Genomic DNA, 27,759 nt, shown 5'->3' with positions numbered 1-27,759 from the left:
TCCTTGACTAAAGTTTACTCCTGAGTATTTTATTCTTTTTGATGCTATTGTAAATGGAATTATTTTACCATTTCAGAGTATTAGTGAATAGAAATGCAGCTGATTTTTGTGTGTTGATTTGTATCCTAGTATTTTGATGAATTTATTTATTCTAACAATGTATTTTTGTGGAATCTTTAGGGGATTCTACATATATGATCATGTCATCTTCAGACAGATAATTATACTTCTTCCTTTCCAGTTTGGATGTTTTGTTTGTTTTAGAAGTGAGTATGGTGTAAGCTTTGGGGTTTTTCTATTATATATTTTTATTAAGTTGAGGTAGTTTCTTTTCCTAGTTGGATGTTTTTATCGTAAAAGGGTAGTATGTTTTGTCAAATCCTTTTTCTGTATCAATTGAGATGGTTATGTGGTTTTTCTCCTTCATTCTCTTAAGGTGGCATATCACATTGATTAATTTTAGTATGTTGAACTGTTCTTGCACTCCAGCAATAAATCCCACTTGGTCATGGTGTACAGTCCTTTTGCTATGCCGCTGAATTTAGTTTGCTGGTATTTTGTTCAGGATTTTTGCATCATTGTTCATAGGGATATTGATCTGTACTTTTCTTGTACTGTCTTTGGTTTGTTATCTGGACAAAGCTGACCTTAGGAAGCGTTTCTTCCTCTTCAGGTTTTGGGAAGAGTTTGAGAAGGATTGGTGTTAGTTCTTCTTTAAATCTTTGGTAGAACCCACCAATGAAGCCATCAGGTTGAGTATTTTTCTTTTTCAGGAGATTTTTGATTACTTATTCAATCTTCTTACTAATTGTAGATCTATTCAGCTTCTCCTCCCTCCCTCCCTCCCAGTATTGGTAGGTTTTGTGTTTCTAGGAATTTGTCCATTTTATCTGGGTTATTACATTTGTTGGCATACTATTGTTACAGTACTCTGCTACTATCATGTTTATTTCTGGTAAGTAATGTCCCCACTTTCAATTCTGATGTAAGTTATTTCAGTCTTCTCTCTTTCTTAATCCATCTAGCTAAAGGTTTGTCAATTTTTTTAACCTTTTTCAAAACCAACTCTGGTTTTATTGATTTTTTTACTCTGTTTTTCTATTTTCTCTCTGTTCTGCTGTTTATTATTTCTTTCCTTCTGTTAGCTTTGAGTTTTCTCTTGGGGCACACCATCTTAATTACTATGGCTTTATAATAAGTCTGGTAAATGATGGTATGTGAGTCTTTAAGCTTTACCCTTCAAGGTAGCCTTCAATATTCTTATACCTTTGTATTTCCAAATGGATTTTAGAGTAATACTGTCAGTTTCTGCATATAGTAAAAGAAAACCTGCTGGTATTTTGATTAGGATTGTATTGAATCTCTAGATTAATTTGGGGAGAATTGACATCTTTACAAAATTGAAACTCTGAGAATCTGCAAATGTGAATTTGTTATTTAGTATATTTTAAATTTCTCTCAGGATCAAGATTTTTTGTTTGTTTTCTGTGTTTTGTTTTAGGTAAGTGAAATAATAGCATCTTTTTTTTTTTTTTTTTTTTGGTGCCACTGGGAACTCTTCAGTATGGAAGAAAAAATTGACATTGAAGGAAGGAAAAGAAGAATTGTTGGAGTCAAGATCTTAAAAGGAAGGAAGGCAGAGTATATGAGACAGATGCTGGCGGGTTGATAGTTGTGATGGCAGGAATTTGAGGAGCTTCTCTTCTGATTGCTTTTTTTTTCCTGTCAGTAGAATAGGTAGCAAAGTTATCAGCTGAAAGTGAGGATTAAGGATGGGTATTGCAGATGTGAGGAGATAGAATATGGCATTAAATAATCAACTAGGAAATTGGGAAATGGAAGATTACTGGGCAGTATGAAGGGAATATTTAAGATTTGAGGTTCATGACCTTCATGAATTTTGTCAGATTAATTAGCCTAGTTAGCATGGTTGTTTATTTTTCAGCCATATTCAGCTACATAGGAGCAGGCCCTCCTCAGGGGTGAGTTTTCTCCCAGGAAATGTGGCAGAAGGAGGGAGAGTGGGAGCCAAAGGACTAAGGATATATGAAAATTAAGCTGGATAAGGAGGCATGTAAGAAACATAGAGTGGGTGAGGGACAGTGAAAACGTGGTAGGCTTAATAAATTGTGGAACGTAGTGGGATCAAAAGATTGTTGGAATTAGGTTATTAGAGACTGTAAGCTGGAAATACAGGAGGTGGTGGTTAGAGTCCTACATGCCATTTTAATTTCATGCCAGTAATAATTTACGGTACTGTCAGGTTTTTGTTGGTTATTGTATTGATATTAATCTTTGTTTGATAAATATATGTATAGGACAGTCCAGATTCCTTTATCTAAGACCTTTGGGGCCAGATATGTTTTGGATTGCTTCCTTTTTTCCTCCATTACTCTTTTCAGGAGTTATCAATTTTTATTTTTCAAAAAACTAACTTTTGGCTTTGTTAATCTCTGTTGTATGTTTGTTTTCTATTTCATTACTTTTTGCTCTTACCTTTATTTCATCATTTGTACTGTTTTGGGGTTTAGTTTGTTCTTTTTGTTACTCTTTCAGATGGTTGCTTAGAATATTGGTTTTTGGCCTTTCAAGTGTATATGTATTTTAAAGCTAAAATTTTTCCTCTTAAGAATAGTTTCAGCTGCATCCTATGTATTTTAATAGGAAGTGTTTTAATAGCATTCCATTAAAATTTTTTTTCTAATTTTCACTGTGATTTCTTCTTTGACCCATGGGCTATTTAGAAGTTTATTGCTTAATTTTCACATATATAAGGATTTTCTAGTTATATTGTTGTTATTAATTCATAGCTCAATTTGAGCTCAGAGAAACATGTCTGTTCTTTGAAATTTGTTAACCCTTAGTTTTGGTCCAGCGTATGGTCGTTTTTGGTAAATGTTTTTTACGTACTTACAAAGAATGTATTTTCTGCATTTGTTAGGTATAATGTTCTGTATGTCAGTTAGGTTGTTAATTGTAAAGTTCAAATCTGTTCCTGTTTCTTCTAGTCTGCTTGTTCCTTGTTTTGGTGTGCTTGTTCCTTTCTCCTTTACTGAGAAAGCTGTGTTAAAATCAACTTGCTAGGGGCTTCCCTGGTGGCGCAGTGGTTGAGAGTCCGCCTGCCGATGCAGGGGACACGGGTTCGTGCCCCGGTCCGGGAGGATCCCACATGCTGCGGAGCGGCTGGGCCCGTTAGCCATGGCCGCTGAGCCTGCGCGTCCGGAGCCTGTGCTCCACAACAGGAGAGGCCACAACAGTGAGAGGCCCACGTACCGCAAAAAAAAAAAAAAAAAATCAACTTGCTAGAATTGTGGACTTCACATAGTTCTTTTCATGTTGGCTTTATATACCATACTGTAGTTTCTTAGTTTAAGTTTATTTAGAAAAAGTATTTTTTAATCTGTAAAATTCAGTACAATATTTTAGCAAACTGGTCTATGGGGGAAAGTCACAAATTACCTTCCAAATGTAATTTGTTGAATATTAGAAGCACGTGTAGACATTTTGAAACATCTGCTTAGTGTCAACAAAGGGAATATGCATCTCTGATGTTTCTGGCAATAAGAAAGATATTACAATATTGTAAGCTTTTGAGCTATTATCTGCCATGAGTGTTTGTTTTGAATAAATTTCTAATTGCCTTTCATATTTGGTCCTTGATTTTGCTTAAATTTGTAGAATGCCCCAAACATGATGAGAAAATGTTAAATTGTGGAGAAGGAAAACAAAGCCAGGGAGAAAGTTATTGCATATGAAGTCATATAGTGTGCATTTTACATCCTAACCATGATAATTTACTATGATAAATGAACATTTTCTATGTTTAGTTAAATTTTAAAAGAGAAGTGATTGGGGGTTATCAGTTGATATGTAACGTAATTTTTCCTATTTAAAATATTGGAAAACAAGTTCCTGGTTAGGGTTTTGCACAGAATATCTGCTTTTCAGGAAAAGATACCTGACTTAGGTGTTACCAGGTGCATTCAAATTTAGAATTACTGTGCCTTCCTGGTGAATTGAACTTTATTGTAATGAAATATCCCACTATATTCTTATCCATATCTATATATCTATCTATCTCATGCATCAAAGTTTTCTATGGTAAAGTATAGCCACACAAGCTTTCTTTTGGTTTGTGTTTTATAAAAGATATCTTTCTCCATGCTTTTATGCTTATTCTTTCTGTATCCCCATGTCAGATATATCCTCTATAATCATCTTATAATTAGGTTTTATTTTTTTTAAATCTTATTTGGATTATTTATTAGTCCATTTTCCCCCTCTGTTAGCTTGTTAGCTGTACAGGTGGCTCTTCATGTCTGCGGGTTTTGTACCCATGGATTCATCCAACTGTAGATTGAAAATATCCAGGAAAAAAAATTACAGAAAATTCCCAAAAGCAAAGCTTGAATTTACTGCATGCCAACAACTATTTACATAGCATTTATATTTTATTATGTATTATAAGTAATCTAAGGATGATTACAAGTATATGAGAGGATTTGTGTGGGTTATATGCAAATGCTATGCCATTTTATATAAGGAACTTGCACATCCTCAGATTTTGGTATCCTCTCAGAGTCCTGGAACCAATCCTCTACAGATACCAAGGAACGACTATATATACTCTAACTGTCTTTCTAGTGGTTATCTCAGAGATTACCACATGCATCTTTCATGTTTTGAAGTCTAAAGTAAATGAGAACTTTTTCCATTTCCTAATCAATGAAAGTGTTTTAGAACACTTTAACTTCATTTACTACCCTTCCCAATTATGTATTGTTGTGCATTGTAATATTTTAAATTCCACAAAATACTGTCATTATTTTATTTAGTCAGTATTCATTTAGAGTTACATATTTAGCCCGTTCATTATATTTCAATTTTTTGGTGCATATCCAAGCTGTATCTGCAATCCCTCTTTTCCTTCTACTTGAAGAAGTCCCTTCAGTGTTCCCTGGTGACAAATTTTCTGATTCTGTTTGGCTAAAAATGTCTCTATTTTGCCTTCATTTCTGAAGGTTGTTATTTTTTTTTTTTGCCAGATACAGAGTTCTATCTTGGCATTTACCCTGTTCCGAGCGCTCTGAGGATATCATTTTGTTGTCTTTTGGCTTCCATTATTTATTCAAAGAAGCCAGCTATATCTTACTGTTACTCTTAAAGTTAATATATTTTTTAATTTTTCTGGCTACTTTTAAGGTCTGTTTGTGGCTGTTTCTGTCTCTTTCTTTCTGTCCCTCCAACCTCCCCCTTTATTTTGATTTGCCTAAGTGTGGTTTTCTTTGTATTTGTTTTGCTTGGGAGTTTGTAGATATTCTTGGATCTGTGGCTTGATGTCATTGATCAGTTTTTTAAAGTTTTAAACTATTAGGTCTTTAAATATCTTTTCTTTCTCATATGTTCTCGCCTTCCTTTCTGGGACTCCAGTTACATGAATTTTGGATCTTTTCTTCATGTTTCATAATATTTTCACACTCTTTTCTGTATTTTCCATTCTTGTGTCTTTTTGGGCTTCAGTGTACTTTCTTCTTTCCTATCTTCTGGGTCATTGGTTCTTTCGTCAGCTGTATCTAACCTATTGTTAAACTCATCCATCAATTTCTTAATTTCTGTTTTTAAAATTGTATTTTTCAATTCTCTGTTTTCCATGTTTTTAGTGTTGTTTGCTAAAATTCTTCATTTTAAAAAATCCTTTTAACACAGTAAATTATTTTAAAACTGTTTTCTGGGATTTCCTGGTTTTGCAGTGGTTAAGAATCTGCCTGCCAATGCAGGGGACACAGGTTCGAGCCCTGGTCTGGAAAGATCCCACGTGCTGCGGAGCAACTAAGGCCCGTGCACCACAACTACGGAGCCTGAGCTCTAGAGCCTGTGAGCCACAACTACTGAGCCCGCGTGCCTAGAGCCTGTGCTCTACAACAAGAGAAGCCACCACAATGAGAAGCTTGCGCACCACAAAGAGTAGGCCCCGCTTGCCACAACTAGAGAAAGCCCACGTGCAGCAACAAAGACCCAGCACAGCCAATAAATAAATAAAGTTATTAAATCTGGTCAAAAGTATGGATCATTAAAAAAAATAAAAAACTTTTCTGCTAACACCATTATCTGAATCTATTATGGGTCTATTTCTGGTGCCATTTTAAAGTCTTAGTTTTCAGTCAGATCTTGATGGGTTGTTTTATTTTAGACATTTCATATGAAAAATGATAGGATAATTTGAATTTTGGAGTCTTCTTGCTGATAAGATTTACTTTTGCTAAAACCTTTTGGGAAGATTTTACTGGCATGCAGCTAGGCTAATGATACTAGGTAGCCCAGATTCCCTCAGTATAGTCAGATTGAGAAGATTTGAAGCTGTACTTCTTTCCTTTTGTGGCCTGGTCTATTTCTGGTTTACCTTTTACCTAGGGTATAGTCCTTTAGATTCCCTCCAGCTTCCCAGTGTGTTTGCTGGAGCTATTCCTCCTAGCCAGGCTCTGAATTGAATTTTCGTGTCCCCACCCAAAGAAGTGTGGAAAGCTCTGCTTAGCTTCTCAGCCTCTCAACTAGTGTTTTAAGAATCTATGAATGATTCTAGGGGAAAACGAGTCTAAAGTCTGGCCCCACCTGTTACTTCTAGGTCCCAGCCCTGCAAATTCTCACTGTCTTGAAAGTTCTTCAGTTGTTTTAAACAGATTACTTTTTTTTTTTTTTTTGGCGGTACGTGGGCCTCTCACTGCTGTGGCCTCTCCCGTTGTGGAGCACAGGCTCCAGACGCGCAGGCTCAGCGGTCATGGCTCACGGGCCCAGCTGCTCCGCGGCATGTGGGATCTTCCTGGACCGGGGCACGAACCTGCGTCCCTTGCATCGGCAGGTGGACTCTTAACCACTGCGCCACCAGGGAAGCCCAAACAGATTACTTTTTGCTTTGCTTTTCTAGTGGTTCTCAGGGAAAGACAGGTTTGAAGCAACCTACTCCACCATTGTCTAAAGCAAAATGCTCAGATATGTTCAGAATTTTTCAGATTATACAAGTGCATATACCTTATAGGAGTTAACATATTATCTCTGTGGTGAAATGTGTGAATATTTACGTTGCCAGCTACAGTGCAAGTTTTCATAATGGGAATTGGATGTGCTGTGATCTATTATAGAACATGATTTGGAGTAAGCCAACTTCTATTGTTTATATTGCAGTCTGTTGAGAAAACAGAAACACTCCACAGCACAGCTGCTTGTTTAATTGATTCCTACCAGTGACTAGCCATCTTTCAGTTCCTCTCATGCTTCCTGCTCATTCTTGTCATAGGGTTTTTGCACATGCTATTCTGTCTGCCTAGTAAGTATATGTGCATACTCAGGTTTGAGTATGAAGCAGTTCTCAGTGAAGCCTGCCCTGACCATGAATTTAGGTCAGATAAAAGAACTTTTGTACAAACTCATTTATATGATGGTTTGACTAATGTCTGTTTTCCCCTACTAGACTCTGGACTGTGAGATCAGAAATTATGCCTTTTTTCCTTGACCATTTTATCATATGTACCTAGTTCAGTGTTTGGAAGTACCTGTTTTGCAAGTAGGTGATCACTGAATAGGTTATCAGTTGTTAATAGTTGAGCAATTAATATTTGTATAAATAAAGAAATAACAGAATGATAAGGGAAGATATGTAAGAAATGCTGTGCTGATGATAATGATGGTTGTGATAAGAATTGGAAACTCACTGCTTTTGAGCAAAAGCCAGATTTATTTAAACACTGGATTTGCATAGTACAGTTGAAGTTTTATAGAGTTACATGTACAATATTAAAAATACTTCAAAAAATTCCCTTGAGAAATTGTTATTGTGTTATAACATTTGTCTCGCATCCCCCATCCCTCCGTAAATATTTTATTATGTAAATTTTGAAAGCACTGGGTTTTTGACACAACTGTCATTCAGAGCATGACAAGTTATACCATTGCAGTCATTCTACTGTAGAGATAAATGGAATAAAAAATCATTGTTTTTGAAAGATTCACAGTCTCAAAGGGAAATATCTTGGAATTTATACAGATGTACCCACAAAATAAGGTGCTATGATTTATTCTACCAAGGGGAATTGGTCTTGGCTTCATCAGGGTGGTGACATTCAAAGTGAATCTTGGCTGATAAGGAGGAGATAATTAAATGGCCAAAGGAATAGTGTTTCATTTAGGTGCATATTATTATGAAAGTATATAATGTCTTTGTGGATTGACAAATAGTAATTTTGCTAGTGGCTAGGGCAGTTTGCAAGAAGAATTTGTAAAGGCAGATTGGGGCTACCCAGATTATTAGTTCATCCTTTGACATGGAGGCTATCAAAAGCTTTTAAGGATATTCCATAATGTTTTAGAGTAGAAATTCTAGAGACTCCCTGAGTTCATATTACAAGCTCTGCCTCTTACTAGCTGTGTGACCTTGGACACATTACTTAACAGCTCTCTGCCTTAATATCCTTATTTATGAAGTGGAGATGATAATTATAACTCAGAAGATTGAAGTTACGATTGAATGAGTTAAGGCATATTAGGTACTTAGAAAAGTGCCTGGCACATAGAAAGATCTCAGTAAGTGTTGCTCTTGTTTTGCTGTTATTATATTCATTGAGGAAAAACTCAAAGGTCATATATAATTGCACTCTTTTAGCCAGAACTAGAGGCATGAAAAGTTTCAGGAGATATTTTAAGGGTAAAATTAACAAGACTTCAACTTGTTTACTAATTTTATGTAATGAAAAATATCAGTTAATAATGCAGTCTGTGTGCACTATAAAGGCAGGTTTGAAATTTGTATAATAACATTTTCATGAGTTGCAAACTTATAGAACTTAAATTTTCTAATTTGTGTTTTCTTTTATATCTTATAGAAAATTTCAGCTGTAGCCCTTGAACTAGAAGCTGAAATAATAGAAGCTGTGTACCATGCATTAGGGTATTGAAGAAAATTAATTTTTGAATTAAATATTTGGAATATAAGGAAGGAAAGGTGACTGAAAATGGGGCGGAAGAAAATACAAATCACACGCATAATGGATGAAAGGAACCGACAGGTAAATGAAAATTTTAATTATCTATTTAATTGGTGTAAATTTTTTTAAAAAGGAGTGTAGGATAGAATGGTTGATTTTTTTTAAAAAATTGATTTGAAGTCTAAATATTTTTATTTTCAGACTACATTAAAACATTTAGCAATCAAAAGCTTTTGACTTTTCATCATGTGCTTTAAAGAAACTTTTTTTCTTATTATAGAAATCAGTTTTGTTAACTATAGAAAACATAAATAAGCAGAATAGGAAAAGTAAAATCACTGCAATTCCACTACTACCATCCATTGTGTAGGTTTATCATAATATATTTAGTCTTCTGTACACTTGATTATGTTTGTTAGTTTTCCATATATTGATGATTATTTTAAATTACCACCTCTGTTGTCATAATTAGGTAATACCTAAGTTAACTGTGGTTATCAGTGAATGTGTTCTGGTCAGTTAGATTTTCTGATTCACCAACAAATAATGAGAATTTTTTTACAACTCTTATTATTATAAATATTTCTAAGTCATTTATGTATATATCTCAGCTTTAATTGATAAAATATTATTGAACTTAATTTTCACTACAATGTCAGTAAACCCTTATAAATTCAGGATAGTTATAATGATACTGGTATATGAAGTCCAGAAGTTGTAAGAGTTTAAAGCAGGGGGTGGCAAACTATGTTCCATGGGCTGGCTGCCTATTTTTTATTTTTATATATAAATAAAGCATTATTAGGACATTGCCACGCACATTTGTTTACATATTGTATTTGGCTGCTTTCACACTAAAACCACAGAGTTGAGTAGTTGCCCCAGAGACTGTATGGCCCATAGACCTAAAATCTTTACTCCCTGGCCCTTTAAGAAAAAGTTTGCCAATCCCTTCATTTAAAGGAAGGAAGGAAAAATAATATCATAGACTACTGTAAAGGAACTACTACTGAAAGCATATGCAGAAGGGAGGGATACTATCTCCAGAAAGGTTGCATATCAGAAGTTTCAAGAACAGCTGGTTTTTGGAAGCTTACCAGGAATAGAACAGTACTGAAGATGTGTACTGTAAAGTCTGAGTAGTAGTAGTTCATCCAGTAATACAGATATAATTGGAGACAAAACTCAACTGAGCAGCTGGTAAAGAAGTTAGTGGAAGTGATTAGGGTTGCTGATAGACCAAACTGAAGAGGTCCCCTTGTTTCAGCTCATGAAGATTCCTTAGCTAAAGTGTTAAGGCTCACACAGTATGATTCGTTATGAAGGTTGATAAAATAGTGAAGACTGATAAAATAATCATACCATCATTCCAAAGGAATGATTCTAGCAAGATTGCAGGTAAATTTCCCTTCACAAGTCTGAGGATTGTGACATGTAGAGGGGGCATGGGGACCTGTTTCATGACCATGTGCAGCATAAATGTAAAATAGGATTTATTGGGGAATAACGTACAAGCAGAGGAGCACCTAAGATCCCTTCAGCTCTCGGTATCCCATACAGAGTCATGTTTAAATTGAGCATAGATAGACTAGAACTACTAGTGGAAAGGACTCCACATGTTTAGAGGGAAAGGACAACTAGGAATATGTAAGTGACTGTGTAATGGGAACTTTTTAAGTTAAGGAAATGACCTGGTTAAAAAAATGGGCCTGCCACTATATCTCAGCAACTAGAAATAGCCTGTTCCTGTGTTGAATTTACCTGCTAAGTCAGCTTGCCAAGCTGCCAAATGGGACAAGGGTATCTGAATTTCTCCTCAGATGATTTTGGCGAAAAAAAGTGCAGAAAAGATAAAAAAGAGGTAGTTGGGTAGTTTATTTTTAAGGTTAGATTAGGAACAATTTGTCATAAACTAAAAGGGTATCTTAATTTTACTGATTTTGGAATTTGTGGATTCTGAGTTAAAAGTTTCATTATTCTTGCATTAAAGAGAAAAAATCGTTCCCATGCAGAAGAGATGTCATTTATTTCATCCACATTTGAATACCTACTTTATCTGAGATACTGCTAGGCACTGGGAACTCATTAAATACATTTAAGTGTATTGCAAATAGAAGTAAGCTTAGGTAATAGGAGTGTTTATGGAAGAAACCACCAACCTCTGATGGTGGGGTAGTTCAGGGAGCAGTTACTGAAGGAGGTAATACCAAATAGAGTTTTGAATTACTAGAGTTTTTGAGCTAGTAAGTTAAATAACACACTTAAAGTCATTGGAACATCACGTGTTCTTTTGTGCAACATTATGTTTGTGAAATTCATCATTGTTGTTGCATGGAGATGTATTTTATACATATTCATTGATGTATAATATTCCATTGTGTGACTAGAACACAGTGTATATATTTATTCTCTTGTAAATAGGCTTTTGGATTTTAGATCTACTATTCATTTGGAATTTGTTTTTGTGTGTGGTTTGAGGTGTAGGGGTCAAAATTTGATATTTTTCAGATGGATTTTCAGTTGACCCAGTGTAATTTATTGCAAAAACCATACCAAGAAAGCAGAAAAGAACACATGCTCTTCATAAAAAACTCAACAACAGGCATAATTAATCTATGATGCTAGATGTTAGGTTAATGATCTTCCTTGGGACAAGGTGGTAATGACTTGGAAACAGGACAAAAGAGTGTTTCTGGGTGGTGCACCGGTGTATACTAGATTTAAGGCCATATTCTTTTCTTTGAAAATTCACTGAGCCACACACTCAGGATTTGTGAGCTTTCCTTTATGTTATGCTTTAGTACAAAGTTTACATTTTAAAAAGAACTAGACCAAGAAGGAAAAACACACAGTTTCATCAGAAGCTTCTAAGTGGAAGTGAAGTCTTTCATCCCTCTAAAGTTTTGGCATCTTCAGTCCTTTTTGCTTCAGCAGCTTTCTCATGTCTTAGAACAGGTATTTGGTGTATTTCACTCTTTTTGTAGTTGATCTCAGTGGGTTCTTTGGTCTTCCATCAGTCACTCCATTTTACTTAGAGACAGACATCCTCTTATACTTTAAATAAAAAATGAAATAGACTTAAATTATTTTAAGGCAGAATACAGAGAACAAACAGTACCTCAAACACTGTTACTTTCATTATCCAGAAGTAGTGTATGTCAATTCCGACATATTTGCTGCAGATATCTTTCCTTGTAAAAGAAAAAAATTTAAAATTTACTGTCCTCTATAATTTTTCCTAGTCTCATTCCTCTTTGCTTCCCCAAAGTAACCCCCATCATGGATTTAATTTGTATTTTCTTTATTACTTAAGCACATATTACTGAATATTGTTTCAACATGGTTTAAAAATTTTACATAATAGCATTATTATCTGCACATGCTTTTTCACTAAATGTAGTGTTTTGGAGAGTTGTCTGTGTAATTCATTTAGTACAACTAGTTCGTAGGAAAGAATATGCCTCAATTCATTTATCAGTACTTCTATCAAAGAACATTTAGGTTGTTTCCAGTTTTTTAGAAATTTTGCTGTGTATGTTATGTTAGAAATGATGCTAAAGCTACATCTGTGGACATGTCTCTGTGATAAATATCTAGAGGAGTTGCTGGGTTGAGTATGTCTGTCATAGCTTTACTGTGTGGTTTTCAAGTTGCTCTCCAAAGTGGTTGTACCAGATACACTACAGTAATTTATGAAAAATTCTTTTTCCTATACACTTTGCCTTTCTCCTTCCTTTCTCTCTCACTTTATTTTTTCATTTTTTTAAATATATTTTTTGGTCCAATGAAGGTGAAATGTTACCTGTTTTTGTGATTTGCCCATTTTTTGCTGGATTGTTGATTTTTTTCTTAAAAGTTCTTTATATATTTTAGATATTAATTATGTATGTACTTAATCTGTTTCAGATACTATCTTTCAGTCTTTACCAAAACACTTTATAAACACTTTAATGATAGAACTTATTACAGTGTTTTATAGTAGTTTATATTGCCTTTACCAATAGATTGTGAACACTTTAAAATGTGTTAAGACTTGCTTAATTTCCTAAATCATGATCAAGTTTTGGTAAATGTTCCAAGTGGACTTGAGATAAATGTGTATTCTTTTAATTGTTGGATGCAGGATTCTACATATGTCTATTCAGTCTTATTTTGTGTTCACATTATCTGTATTCTTTGTGGTTTTTTTATGTATTTGGTTTTGGCTCATTGAGACCTGTCAGTAATTGCACTTACCACAATGATGGATTTGTCAATTTCTCTCTGTATTTTATTAGCTTAATACATATTGTTTTATATATTTGGGGAATATTTCATTAGGCTCATACATATTTAGAATTGTTATATCTTCTTGGTGAATTTTTTAATACATATTGACTTTTTCTGTCCTCAGGAAGGCATGTCTGTCTTAAATCTACGTAAATCTACTGTCTCACATTAATATAGCTACATCTTTCTTTTGGCTAGTATTTTCTTGATAGGTCTAGTTCTCTACATTTACATTCAACCTATGTCTTTATGCTTTAGGTATATCTTTTGTAAATAGTATATGGCTGGATTTTGTTTTTTATCTAGTCTGATAATATATCTTGACTCTCCATTTTACGTGGATCTTATTCTTTGTCATCCTTTGTATATATATTTGGACTGGTTTATACCATCTTAGTTGATTATTTCAATTTACTGTGAGAACCTGATAAATAGAGGTCCTGGAGGTAAAACTCACAAAAGTGTAGGTATGCCCTCCCAAGACTGGGTCCCCCTAGAGTTCTTAAGTTTTATACTTGTCCACAGTGATCCTCCAGCAACTCATCAATTACAGTTAAGATTTTCCTACCCCTGTACTGGTTCCTCTGGAGGTTTCTGCTCATGGCTCTGGTAATTTATGATTTGTAGTATCTGCCTGTCTGTCTCCAGTTTGGGAGGTAGAAGTTGCCCTGGGACCTCAACTCTCTGAGGGATCTAAGAAGAGTTGTTGATTTTTCAGTTTGTTCAGCTTTTTACTTGTTGTTAGGACAGAGTGGTGACTTCCATGAGTGTTAAGTGCTGGAGGAGAAACTCAAAGTCTCTCCTGGACTTTTAAATTCAACAATGAAATAAAGTATGTCTAAATATATATGATGTGAAAATCTTTACAGGTACTTGGGATTTAAAACATAGAAGGTCTTTTAGAGATGGTACCTTCTTGAATTCAGAGAATTATATTAGTCCCAGATTTTACCCCAAATCAGGAAAGCTGGTTAGGTTAAAACCAAATGTGTCTCAGTTTATAGAGGCACTGAATTTTGTAGTCTAGCCCTTTAGTCCTATTCTTTTTCTTTATAGTTATTACAGTACTGGAGTAAAACAACAATTTAAAAATAAAATTTATGGGACTTCCCTGTTGGTCCAGTGGTTAAGAATCCGCCTTCTAATGCAGGGCACGCGGGTTTGATCCCTGGTCGGGGAACTAAGATCCCACCTGCTGCAGGGCAACTAAGCCTGCACGCTCTAGAGCGTGCATGCTACAACTAGAGAGCCGGCGTGCCACAACTAAAACCCGATGCAGCCAAATAAATAAACATTAAAAAAATTTTTTTAATAAAGATAAAATTTATGTTTATTTTGCCTGATACTGAAATAGCTTTATTAATACTGATATTTTTAAAATTTCATAATATTTAAAATAAAATGAAATTAAATGTTTAATATGTTTCAAGTAAAAAATTTTTAAGCCTGTTGCAAAACAAAGATTCAAATTTATAGGAGGAATTCTTAGTAATTAAAGGAATGGTGGCTGCATTAATCCTGACTCTTCCAACATAATTTCTTCAAAAATAGATACAGAAAAACAAGAACAAATAAAACCTACAATCTTGGCACAACTAGAAGGCAAAGCATATCTAAATTTTACATTACCTCCAAGTAGAAAATTATTACCAAGTCACGGTGTGCTGTTTCTTGAACTTCTACTGTAAGTCTTTGAGGTGAGCAAGCATACATCAGGAAAAAGTATGTGGGAAAGGAGAAGAGGAAACCTTGTAGCTATCTTAAGATTGATTTGAAATCACTACCAAAAAGAGGAATTCTACCCTAAGTCCAAAAATTCTGAAAAATACTATTTGTAGGTCAGAAGAGACCACAGGTAAAGAAAGAACTTAAATGTATGTAGTGTTCAAGGAAGTATTATATATAGTCTTGAAAAGGTAACTATTTGAGGGAGAAGAGGGTAAAAAGGAAGGCAGAGGTACTCTTTGGAGAATGCTAGTTGAATGGAAATGAATATGTGGATATATACAAATGGATATATGTATATATCCTTCAAGACAAAAGAATATGCAAATATATATAAATATATATATATATATATTTATTTATCAAAGGGCACAAAGGTCTTCTCCCCACTGCCAGTACCCCCCCTCAAAGCCTTCCATTAAAGGGACCATACTTAACTCCTTTAGAAAGAGAGGTGATCTTGAACTAAGAATATTTTAAACCACTCCCCACTGTTTGTTCTTTCCATAGAAATACAGTGATGCAAGCAGTATTCTCCTATATATACTATTATAAAGAAGGAAACAAAATGATATTTACTACTATTTGGGTGATAAGATTGTTCCCCCAACAATGAAAAAATGGGAAAAAATTGCTATATGACTTTCCAACCTGCAATAAATTTCCTTAAACAAGTATTTAGGAATGTTACAGACAAAAAAATCATGATTCAGAATTTTGAAATACTAAGAATGGAAGTGGATTTTTTTTTTTAAAGCATGGATGAAACAGAAAGTGATTGAACTCCAGAAAAAAAAAGATAAAGTCATATCAAAACAAAGACTAAATTACAAAGTGACCAAGGAATAATAGATTCAAATGAAACCTTAATAGTGATTGAAGGAAGGCAGGGAAACAACTAAATGAATGAAAATGAGATAAGTAATTTCAAAGGGTTTGAGAGAAGTGGTTGAAAAGGTAGATAGATAAAGAAGATCGAACTTATGTATAATTGCAGTCCCTGAAGAAGAAAAACAAAACCATAGAACTAATATTTAAACTATAATTAAAGTTTTCATAAATAAGAGAGAAAGTAAGATGCCAAGGATTAGGTGGACCTGCAGAGATCAACTCTGATACATATCCTACTGAAACTATTGGATTTTAAGATAAAAAAAAATCAGGGCTTCTAGGTATAAAACAACAACAAATTTATAAGTGCAGAGAATTAGACTGGCATCGAATTTTGCAAAATCGAGATAATAAAGCACAAGGCAACAGGAGAGCAGCATTTTCAAAAAATGCAGGGAAAAAAGTCTGAAGCAAAGATTTCATTTGCAGTCAAGCTGTATTCAAATACAAAGATTATAAAAGCAAGTTTTAAACATACTAGAGCTCAGGGAATTCTGTACTTATGAGCTGTTAGTGTACAATCTAGTAGAGGATAAGCTTCATACAACTGAGAGATGTCTGAGGAAATAAACAAAAAAATACATGATCAACATTTAATATACTTAACTATAGATTTTAGCCTAAAGCAACAGTGGGGGCAGGGGTGGAAGAATAATGTGTTATATATTATTTATTATATGTTACTTTATTGTGATAAAATAGAAATAAGGCAACTGAGACATGGTAAGAAAGGAGAGGGAAAGAGGAAAGTAGAATAAGCACACTGGTTATTGTTTAGGCAATAGGTGGGAGTTAAAGAATATCATTAAGATTTGACACATCAAATAGTGAAAGATTAAACATGAAAACAGGAGACCAAGGGCATTTTTAAAAGCTGTAACTACAAAGGTAACCACTAGAACAAAAATGCTAATCTTTGTTAAATTTTTTTAAAATAAAGGAGCAAAGAAAACACCTCATTTAGAGAGAGGGGAAAAAAAAGGAAATATACATAATATGTATAAGCATTAAATATTTATTAAAGTATTAAAATGACAGAAATCTCTAAGCATTATCAGTCATATCAATAAATGTGAATGGGACTGTTTATTAAAAGAAAAAACATTTCCAGTTTAGTTCACAAGCTCCAAATATAGGCAAAAAGAGACACACCTAAAATGGAATAATCAGAAAGACTAAAAGTAAAGGTATGGGAAAAGGTATACCAGACAAATGAAAACAATGAGAAAACAGGTTATAATCCTGATATTAGATGATGTAGGATTGTAGACAGAAAAGCATTAAATGGGGCAAAGAAAGATACTTTTTAGTGCTGAAAGCTGTAATTCACCTTGAAGATGTAAGAATTAGGAATAATGGTATACTAAATACTACCTTTATCAAGCAGAAACTGAAAGAGATACAAAGAAACATAAATGGAAGCAAACTAGTAATAAGATACTTAAACATAGTAGTCTTAGTATGAAATAGATCAAATGGACAAAAAATAACTGATGATCTAAACCAGATCTAAACAGCATAATCAATAAAATTGACTTTAAGTGATATGTTGAACACTACACTTAGAAAATAGAGTATATAAGGGTACAAAGAGCGTTCACCAAAATTGATCATATATTACCTAACTAAAGAAACACCAGTAAATTCAATAAAGGAGAATATTACAAACATACACCGATTACCATGTAGTAAAACCAGAAATTAATTTTGTTTAATGGTTTTTTTGAAAGCTAATTCTACATAAGAATTTCTTTTTTGAAAAGTTTGATGCCAGTCTAACAACTTCTGGGTAAAAAGGGAAATATATAACTAAAATAACATAATTTCTAAAAATAAGAAAATAGTACACATCCATATTTATGGAATATATTTAATGTAGGAATCAGAAGAAAATTCATAGCCCTAAATACCGTTATTAATGAAAGTATAGTAAGGCTGTGAAGAAGTAGGCAGTCCTGTGCATTGCAGATGGGAATACAGATTGGTATAGCAATTTGAGGGGACGGTATTTGACGATATCTTACCAAAATTATGTATGCATTTATCTCTTGCCCCAGTCCTTCAGAGTATCGATAAGAGAACTGTCTTTTGTTTCTAGATGGTAGGTTTGTTTTTCATAGTGTGGCTTAGCAATTTGAAAACTACTTAAAGTGTAATCTAAGAATGAGCAAATAAGTAAGTGTATTGTGGATAATGGGAGCTGGGTTTCTTACTGTCAGAGAAGGGAGTTAGAGCTATGGAAAGGGAGAAGCCTGTGGTAAACCCTATGACGTAGAATTGGAATTGGAAGTACCATGGATTTTAATATATTTTGATAAAAATAGAAACAGATATTGAAGTGTGTTTGTGTATGTGTGTACGTATACGTATCTACTAGTTCTGTCTGTTGAGAGGGCCCAGAAACAGTGACACCCGAGTAACTTAGCCTCCATATCTTAGTTTCTAAATACAGTTCTCTACCAAAGGAATCAGAGCTTCCTGGTGAAATGGCTGATTCTAGGACTGGGGCAGGGAAAGAACAGGAAGAGCCTGGAACATTTGACTGTGCCAGGAAGTTCAAAGAATACTGGGAGCATGTCAAATGGACACAGGAAGCCGACATAGAGGATCTCTCACTGCTGAAATAAAAGACAATTTGAACATCAGAATGAGTAAAGATACGAATGAATTATAACCCATAGAATAAAATAAGAATCCATGAGTTGTTGCTGACATAAATGAATGAATGAATGAAGGGAAAGGAAAACTCTCACAGTAAAATGCCAGTTAGTAAATGTAGATAGAAAATGTAATGGAATTAGAAAATTCCCATTTGACAACCATCATGGTAATAATTTTTCAGGCAGTATTCATCAGTGGATGCAAAAATCAGTTTGTTAAAGTTTGATGAGAAAACAGAATATTTTCATAGAGATCTTCACAATATACTTACTAATTATAGGGGGAAAATAGTAGCTTTGCTGGGGGGGAAAAACTGGCAGACACTACCTTAATCAAGCTAACAATACTATTTAGGGGGTAAATAGATATGTGGATTTTCATGGGGTGTATTGAGGACACATTGCTTCTAAACTATTCCTGTCCAAAATGTACAATCTGAATATAATCAGAAAGAAACAAGATAAAGCCAAATTGAGATACATACCACAATGTAAATGACCTGTATTCTGCAAAAGTGCCAAGGTCCTGAAAAACAAAGACTGAGAAAGTGTTTCAAATTAAACAGGATGCAGTTAAATGCACCATATGATCCTGGATTGGATTCTGTGCTAGAAGGAGAAAAAAAAGCAAACCATTTTTTTTCCCCTATGAAGGAAATTAGTGGGAAAATTGAGAAATTTGAATAAGGTTTATATATTAGATAATAGTGCTGTATCTCCATGTTGGTTTTTTATTTTGATGATTATATTTGTCCTTGTTGTTAAGACAGTATTTAGGGGCAAAGGGACCTTATAACCTGCAGCTTAGTCCAGAGGGTTCAGAGAAAAACTTACGTGTGTTTAGAGAATGAAAATGTGGTAAAATGTTAACAGGTAATTTGGTAGAAGGATATTTGAAAGTTTTGTACTACTATTTTTTTAAACACCTTTATTAGAGTTTGCTTTACAATGGTGTGTTAGTTACTGCTTTATAACAAAGTGAATCAGCTCTACATATACATGTATCCCCATATCTCCTCCCTTGTACTACTTTTTGAAACTTCTCTGTATGTTTGAAATTATTTCAAAATATAAAAGGATGACAAATTTATAAGAATACAAAGTTAATTTTATATTACTATTGTTATAAATTGTTAGCAATAAACCAGAGTAAAAATAGACTTAAGCACTTATAGATAAAATAAAAAGATTTAATTTATGAAGCTTGAAAGTAAAATACTAAGATTGTAGTTTTCACTGTTATGTCTTTGGCTTCACTGTTGAAACGTAAGTGTATTTTGTGCAAATCTTTCTAGTTACTGAAAAAACTCTTTTTGATCTTACTCTAGTTGGAGTAAGCTGGAGGAATGGAGGAGAGGAGGTTGTTATAAGCTAGGTCTCCTCCACTAACTCCATCCTTCAACTCCTTCTAATAGATAACTTCAGAGAAATATTTTGTATAAGTATTTTTGGAAAGGACAACAGGGTTTGTCCTAATTTTACTGTTAGTGAACTTAAGTTTTTGTTTTAGAGAATTTTCTTCAGGCATGCTTATTAGATATTCTGAAGCAGTATTACCTGTCTCATGTCTTGTTCATATCTCACTTATTTTGAAAGTCTTTGACTAGAGTAGGAATTATTCTTGCAATAAATGCTTCCCTTTGCTGATTGTCATTTTCTTCAGTTACTAGGAGTAAGGTAAAACGTTTTCTAACTGCACCTTTGCTGAATTCAAATTTTTAATGCAGCAAGTACATCTGGGTGCATCTCAAAATATAAATGATTTTGATTTCATTGTTTTAAAATAGTGTGTTTTAATAGTGGTATTCTCATATTCACTATATTCTTACAGTGGTATAATAACTGCCAAGATTTTGAAGAACAGTAATACAATCAGTTTATAAAAATTTAAAACTTTTAAATGACAGATATGTAAACAAAGGTAATATATAATTGAGAAATTTGGAAAAGTATAAAACATGGTTAATATACCTGTACAAGAAGCTCTCAAACAAGTAATAAACAATTTATAAAATAAGAAAATGATCAAAATATGGGCAGCTTAGAAGAAGCAAATCTCAAATGGCAACAAATATAAAAAAGAGATGTTTAATCACTGCTAGTTAGGAAAATTCGTATTACAGAAACGAGATTTTTATTTTGCACCTAGCAAAAGAGTAGTAACATTTATATGAAAAAATTATGAAATTATTCAAAAGAGTACCTTAGAACTATACCATTTGACTTAGAGACATATCCACAAGGTGTAGTTAAATGAGTAAAACAAAATAAAACTGACAAGAGTTCCAGTTTTGTAAAATGCTGACAAGATCTCTCGTATGTGTATACATCTAAATGTGTATATGATTATATGGTCTTATACAAAAGTGTGGAATGAAAAATACTAAGTTGAAAATGTGTGTTAAGAGGTTTATGTTGGTGCAAGGGAAAATAGGGAGGCAAGCAAAACACATTATATTCCATAGATGCATTCATATAAAGTCATATATTTGTGTATTTATATTGTAAGGACTTGTTTAAAAGATTAAATAAAGATGAGAGATTTAGTTTTAAAAGGAGAGGGAAGGAACCATTAGAAAGATATGGTGTGAAAGTGTTCCACAGAGAGGGAAGATAGCAAAGTTCCTAAGGTGGAAAGTAGCTTCTGGTTAAGGAAAACACATGCACATGTATACACACGCACACGCCAGTGCAGCATGATGGGTGTAAGAGAGAGTGATGAGAAATAAGGTCACATAGTTTGAGGCCAGATCATTTATTCTGTTTCCTTAATGAGTTTGGTTATTACTTTCAGTGCAGTGAAAAACTCTAAACTCCTACTTACACATTTTGATTTATGTTTCAAATATATCACTCTGTCAGGTGTGTGGCAAATATACTGTGGGGTACAATAGGTAAAGCAGGAAATCTAATAAGAAGCAGCAGCATAGCACAGGGAGATCAGCTCGGTGCTTTGTGACCACCTGGGTGGGTGGGATAGGGAGGGTGGGAGGAGGGAGACGCAAGAGGGAGGAGATATGGGAACATATGTATATGTATAACTGATTCATTTTGTTATAAAGCAGAAACTAACACATCATTGTAAAGCAATTATAATCCAATAAAGATGTAAAAAAAATAATAAGGTGATTATATAAATAATACACATGAGAGATTATGTAACTTAACCTAGGGCGATATAGTGGTGTAGATAGAAGTGGATAGATTTGGGATATGTTTTAGAGGTGGAGCTAAAACAATTTGCTGAAGGATTGGTAGGGTAGATTATTGTGATAAGAGGGATCAAGGATAACTCTTAGATATTATTTGGTTTTGTTTGAATGGATGACGATTCCATTTGCTGAAATGAAGAAGACTGTGGAAAGAGCATATTTGTTGCTTTTAAAATCATGAGGCTGGCTGCAATTACCTAGCAAGGACTGTGGGGGTAAAGAGGAGAAGGGAGCCCAAGTCTAAAGCTCACAGGCACTTCAGTGGGTAGAGGCTGAGCAGAGGAAGAGGATATAACTCTAAAAGCTGAGAGGAAGCAGTCACTGAAGTAGGAGGAACACCAGGGCAGTGTTGTGCCGTAAACAACTGGAAAAGAAAATGTTTGAAGAGTGAGAATATGGTCAGCTTTGTCAAACGAGATGTATAGTAAGGTAAGAAAAAAAATGACTATTGACTTTAATCACATAAATTGAAGGTCACTGTAATGATATTGACAAGTCTTAGTGGAATCTGGGGACTGGATGTCTGATTGCAGTAAGGTTGAGGAGAGAATAGGTGATGAGAAGTTAGAGCCACCAACTATAGACGTTTCTTTCAAACATTTTTACTCTGAAGTAGAGCAGAAAGAGGGATGAAGAGAAGGGGTGGTAACTGAAGGGGCAGCGTGGAGTCAAAGGAGATGCTAGAGCATGTTTCTAAGCTTGTGGTCTTTGATAGGAGGGAAACCATGATAAGGGAAGAGAGTGTAGCATATGGAAAGGAATAGGAACAAAGATGTCAATAATGACAGCAGAGAAGGGAGAGTGTGGAAAAGTACAGATGAAACAATTGAATTGATAGATTTGGTGATGGGAAGTGAGATAGTTGCTGCTGATTTCTGTTTTCTCAATGGTTTGAGGCAAGGTTATCAGTGGAGAGTTGATTTGAGGGAGAGAAGGTAGGAAGTATCTGACCTGGAGAATGGGATAATGGGACAAATAAGCCAAGTTACAATGTCAAGCAATGTTAAGTGTTAGTTGAGATTTATGGTCATCAGTTCAGAAACACAAGGGGGATGTGGGTGTGAGTGTGCACGCACACTTAATATTCCCAGTAATTGTCAGCTACTTGCATAAAGATAAAAGGATAATTGGGTAAATGTATGGGGGGTCAATACTTGGTTGGGGCTGTGCTAAGCAAGTATGTTAATGAGAGAAGAGTAGAAGTGAAAAATAGTGATGGCCCATGGAATCTAAAGAGAGAAGAAAGGGCATGAGAATATGTAGATAGTAACAAAGTGGTGAGGTAAATGGATTGGAGGACTTGATGAAGGTTAAAGAATTTCTGGAGAGATAATACAAAATAGGAGAGTTGCATAGAAGGCAAAGTGGAATGCGTGAAATTGAGATTTTGGAGGTGATGTGATTATTGTTTATGGCAGAGTTAAGGTATGGCAGTAGGAGTGCTTGACATGTGGTGGTGGTTGATCATTTTGGAGGTTGGGAGATAAAGGAACTGAGAGGCTAAGGTATTTGCACTAATTTTTTACACAGATGCTGAAGTCACCAGAGATAAGAGCAGGATTAGAATGAGAAGTAGTTATGTGATACTTATCAGTGCATGAGGGAGAGGGAGAGTGACCAGGGGTCACCACAAAGAGTTTTGGGGTGGTATAAATTTCATGGCTTGAGCTTCAGGATATCTGGGGTTTTTAGAGAAGAAGGAAAATTGAGGAGAGAATGGGGAGCAAAAAGGACATATCTTCCAGACCCTTGAGTACAGGAGATGTAGTATTTAAAAACAAACTAATTAGTCTCTATTTGAGAGGGCTTCAGGTGACATGTTTCAGTTAGAGAAAGAAATATTCAAAGAAGAATTTGAGGACATTGGGGAATTTGCTGATCTAGACTGAATTTCAGTGGGTGCAGTAGAAGAGCTTGGGAAGGAGGAGAAGTATAAATTAGATTAGTGGATGTACTTTGTTGTTTAGGGATTAAAGTCTGAGTAATGAATGGATTACTTGAGGTGGGACTTGGTTTTCTAATGCCATTTTAACCTGGATGATAAGGGGCCACTGATCAACTGTTTCCTTCTCTGGTTCTTTGCCCACTGTAGCAGAGTGGCAACCAAGGATAAAGGAAGCCTCCTCAGGAGACTGCTCTATTAGAGCCCTTGGAGGTACAGGATATATGTAGGATTGTAGGCCTTTGGCAAATTGGGGAAGAAGACTCACGTGGAGTATGAAGCTAGGAACTTTTTTCAGCTTTGAAATCAGACTCAGTGTTAAAAGAGACCTCATCTTCAGGTAGCCTGTATTCAAGTACTACTAATAACTTGTAATAAAAATATACTTTTTTTTTTGGATTGTCTAGGTCACTTTTACAAAGAGAAAGTTTGGATTAATGAAGAAAGCCTATGAACTTAGTGTGCTCTGTGACTGTGAAATAGCACTCATCATTTTCAACAGCTCTAACAAACTGTTTCAGTATGCCAGCACTGATATGGACAAAGTTCTTCTCAAGTATACAGAATATAATGAACCTCATGAAAGCAGAACCAACTCGGATATTGTTGAGGTAACATATATCTAGTAATGCCTGAATTGTAGATAATAATTAAATCTTGATTTAATAACTTTAACTGTCAGGTTGCTTTTTATATTCAAAATATAAATCGGTTATAGATATAGCTTTTCTCTGAATTGTTTCTTAGAAGGGTCTAATTATTGCTATATGATGACCCATTTATGTTATAAGCATATCCTAATCATTGAGAAAAAATAAACTAGGCTGTTGTACTATATACATCAGTATAATCTAACATTTCATCTATGATTATTTATTTTGTATGACTTTTTAAATTAATATTATAAGAAACTATCACTTTAGACAGTATGAAGTTATAGTTTTAACATGTCTTAATTATTTCGTTACCTCAGTGACTACCCACAACTTTAAACACTAATGAAATGGAAGGGAATGATGTAAATATTATTTCTATTTTGTTAATAGTACTTTGGTTGTGGGGGGAGGATTGCCTCATTATTTTTTTTAATCTGTTGCCCTTTGGTATCTCTCATAGTTCTACCAACCTAATTAAGTGAAAATAAGAAAAGGAGTTTTATAGAATGATTTCAGTCTATTCAGAAAGTGTTTTAAGACAAAACCTTCAAAAAGGAGAACCAATATACTTTCCCCTTCAACTATTTTCTGTTGCAAAAATCTTATAAAAGATAACTTTCTATGTATATTTCTAATATTTTAAATTAGCATTCTTATTTACTTTTATCTTTTTTGTTTATATTTCGAGGTTTTATTTTTGTTCGAAATGGATTTTTTTTTCGCTGCTTGAAAAGACATAATGTTTACTTAGTTTTGTAATATTAGAAAACTGTTTCAATAAATTAGAGATTTCCTTGCTTAAAGTACTGAAATCATGGGAAATGATTCAGAACTAGCCATAAAAGAAGAAGTCCAAATTTAGATTTTATTTGAGAAATTGAAATTAAGATAGAGAAATATACTTTATTGTATAGGAATCTGATTTATTTGCCTCCACAGATTATGTTATAGTTCTGAAAATGCATTTTAAATTTCCCCTATATTTTTCTACCTTAACCATTCCTTTTTGGACAGTAATTGATTGATTGTTACTGCAAAAAAAAATTCTGCTACTTTTATTAGAAAAATACTTAATTTTTAGCAATTAATTGTTTGAAATGAAAAGTAAAAGTGTAGTATAATTAGAGCTACAATTCCTCTGTTGCTTGATTTTCCCACCATTTTATTTGAGTGGCTCACTCCAGTGTTTATGAAGCTTTTGACCTTGCTTTTGTTGATCACTTCAGTTAAATTACATGGTTACATCTTTAGCCAAACTCCTTAGCACAGTTGTGTTTTAATCAATTGTAAGTTATTTTATATCATTTAGCTTTTATGGTATATCTTATCACTTATGTGCCATATAAACTGCTTAGTAGACTCCCGGTTATGTATCATAATGCATTTTGAATCGTAATTTTGTAAATTAGGGGATCTTGGTTTGGGTGAGCTTCATAAAGAGACTTTGTAACGGGCTTTCCTTGAAATAGAAGGTATCCCTGGTGTTTAGTTTAAAATGACATTTTAAAAACCTCTGTGTCTTATCAAAAGCTCCACTGCCTTAAGTCAAACAAAAAAATAGAGTTGACTTTAATAGTGTCAACAAATAGATATTGAAGCTAGTTTCATTATAGAAGGCAATCACCTCCTTAACCCTAACTACTCTGCTCTTTCATTGCAGCAGTTGTTGTTCTTGGCCCCCGGAAGTTGAGGGTACTTCGCACAGCCTAAAGTTTACTTCCTTAGAGAATATGAAGAATATAGTGTGATTTAATCCTCACAGAATTTTCAGACTACCTCAGTCTTCATCTCTGTTGTGGTCAGCAGTCAAAGTGTAAGAGAGTAAATCCCAAACATTTTTTAGCACTCTCCTATATTATAGTTTGCTTTAGTATGAAGCAAATTGCCATCAATTGCCATTTTGATGTTTTATTTTTTTAATTGAATTTCTTAGATATAAATGAACATGAACCTTACCAGTAGCTCTTTTTGAAGTTCTGAATTATATAAATATAAGACACATTATGTAAATACAAGACAGAAAATATTGGATTATAAGGGATTTAATTTGTTGTGGTAGGATAAAATTATAAGGCTTAATTCACCTTTCTTGTATGTTAATGTCTTACTGAGTTAATCTTCATTATAAGACAGTAGTGGTTACCCTTGTAAGATGGTCTTTATTCCACATGTAAAGGTGATGCAACTACATCCTCACTAGTAGTGCATACATACCTGAGTTCTTTTTATCAGTTGTGGTGATGACTTTATGCTAATGCAGCTACCAAGATTGTTGTGAACCAAACTAAATTAACAGGATAAGAGTAATGACAAATGCTTGTATAAAGCTTCCTATGGGCCACTTTCTAAGTGCTTTACAAATATCTTATTTAAGGATATTTTTAGAATATCATTTTAAGTATTTTTTCCTTTTACATATAGTTTCCTTTCAAACCGTTGTAGTAATTGGAAGCAAACTTGTTGACGTGCATTTGTTCATTTGACAAAAATATTTAAGGAACTTCTGCATGCCAGGGACTCTGCAAAGTGATATTATTTAGAGATTTCTAATTCAAGCCACGAGACTTCTTTTGTTCTCCTACCTACAGTTTTGTAAAACATTGAGATACACTTTTACCAATGGAAGATTTTATATTAAACCTCTAACAAATTGGTTCCGGACTCTTGAGCCATCTCATGATGTACTCATTCGCTGAGTACCTCAACAATAAATGGAGGCATGAACAACTATAAGTGATCTACTTTAGAGTGTTTCCGTATGCAATATGACCAACAGTGAAACTAACTGAAAATTTTGTGAACAACTTTCATAAGGCCTCTAACCTGAATTCACCCATTTCCTGTTGCATATATGTTAGTCTTTAAAATTGGCAGGATTTTGCTTTCCCCCAGAACTAAAATATTCTTTGACATAATCTTACATATATTAAAATGGAGTCTTCTGTAGATGTACCAATATTTCTATTCTGCTGGATCCTACACACAGGCCCTTTTGGGATGTACTGTGGAGAGAAGAGGGATGGGTGCCCTGTATTGTTAACCACATCTGCATAGTCCATGGCATAAGGATGCACATGTTTTTGCCTGTGGAATTAGATCTAATATGTTTTCTGGGAGCACTATAGAATAAATATAATATAGTAAAAGTAAAAGTAGTTGGTATTTGAATATTGTGACGATAAACAGAGGAATACATGATGCTCACATTGATCTACAGGTATTTTTAACCACAGGTATTAGAAACACGTCTACAGAGTGGTGTTTTCTATCTTTGCTTTTCCTTGTTTCATATTATTTATATTTTAAAACTAGTCTCTTAAAATTTTAATCAGTTTTAACATTTTAATTGTAGTTGATAAGAATTTTTTCTGTATAGCTTTGTTTTTTTTTAATCAACAGCATTTACATATTTTAAATTGCGTTTAGGTA

General features: G+C 34.1%; 1 protein-coding gene across 8 annotated transcripts in view; it reads left to right on the top strand.

The window, feature by feature from the left end:
• The window catches only part of MEF2A (myocyte enhancer factor 2A), a 174,332-nt gene that overhangs the window by 72,957 nt on the left and 73,616 nt on the right, over positions 1 to 27,759 (top strand). For 7 of the 8 annotated variants that reach the window (XM_060155692.1, XM_060155665.1, XM_060155647.1 and 4 more), the window contains exons 3-4: positions 8,874 to 9,056; positions 24,082 to 24,285. In XM_060155692.1, coding sequence (XP_060011675.1) covers positions 9,003 to 9,056; positions 24,082 to 24,285 — 258 coding nt within the window. In that variant the 5' untranslated portion in view covers positions 8,874 to 9,002. Of the gene's footprint in view, positions 1 to 8,873; positions 9,057 to 24,081; positions 24,286 to 24,647; positions 24,693 to 27,759 lie in introns of all 8 variants that reach the window. The other variant, XM_060155684.1, reaches the window with a different exon arrangement.

Source organism: Lagenorhynchus albirostris, chromosome 1, assembly GCF_949774975.1.
Source record: "Lagenorhynchus albirostris chromosome 1, mLagAlb1.1, whole genome shotgun sequence".
Classification (NCBI taxonomy): domain Eukaryota; kingdom Metazoa; phylum Chordata; class Mammalia; order Artiodactyla; family Delphinidae; genus Lagenorhynchus; species Lagenorhynchus albirostris.
The sequence above is the reverse complement of the archived record's forward strand: the minus strand, read 5'-3'. Positions and strand labels throughout refer to the sequence as shown.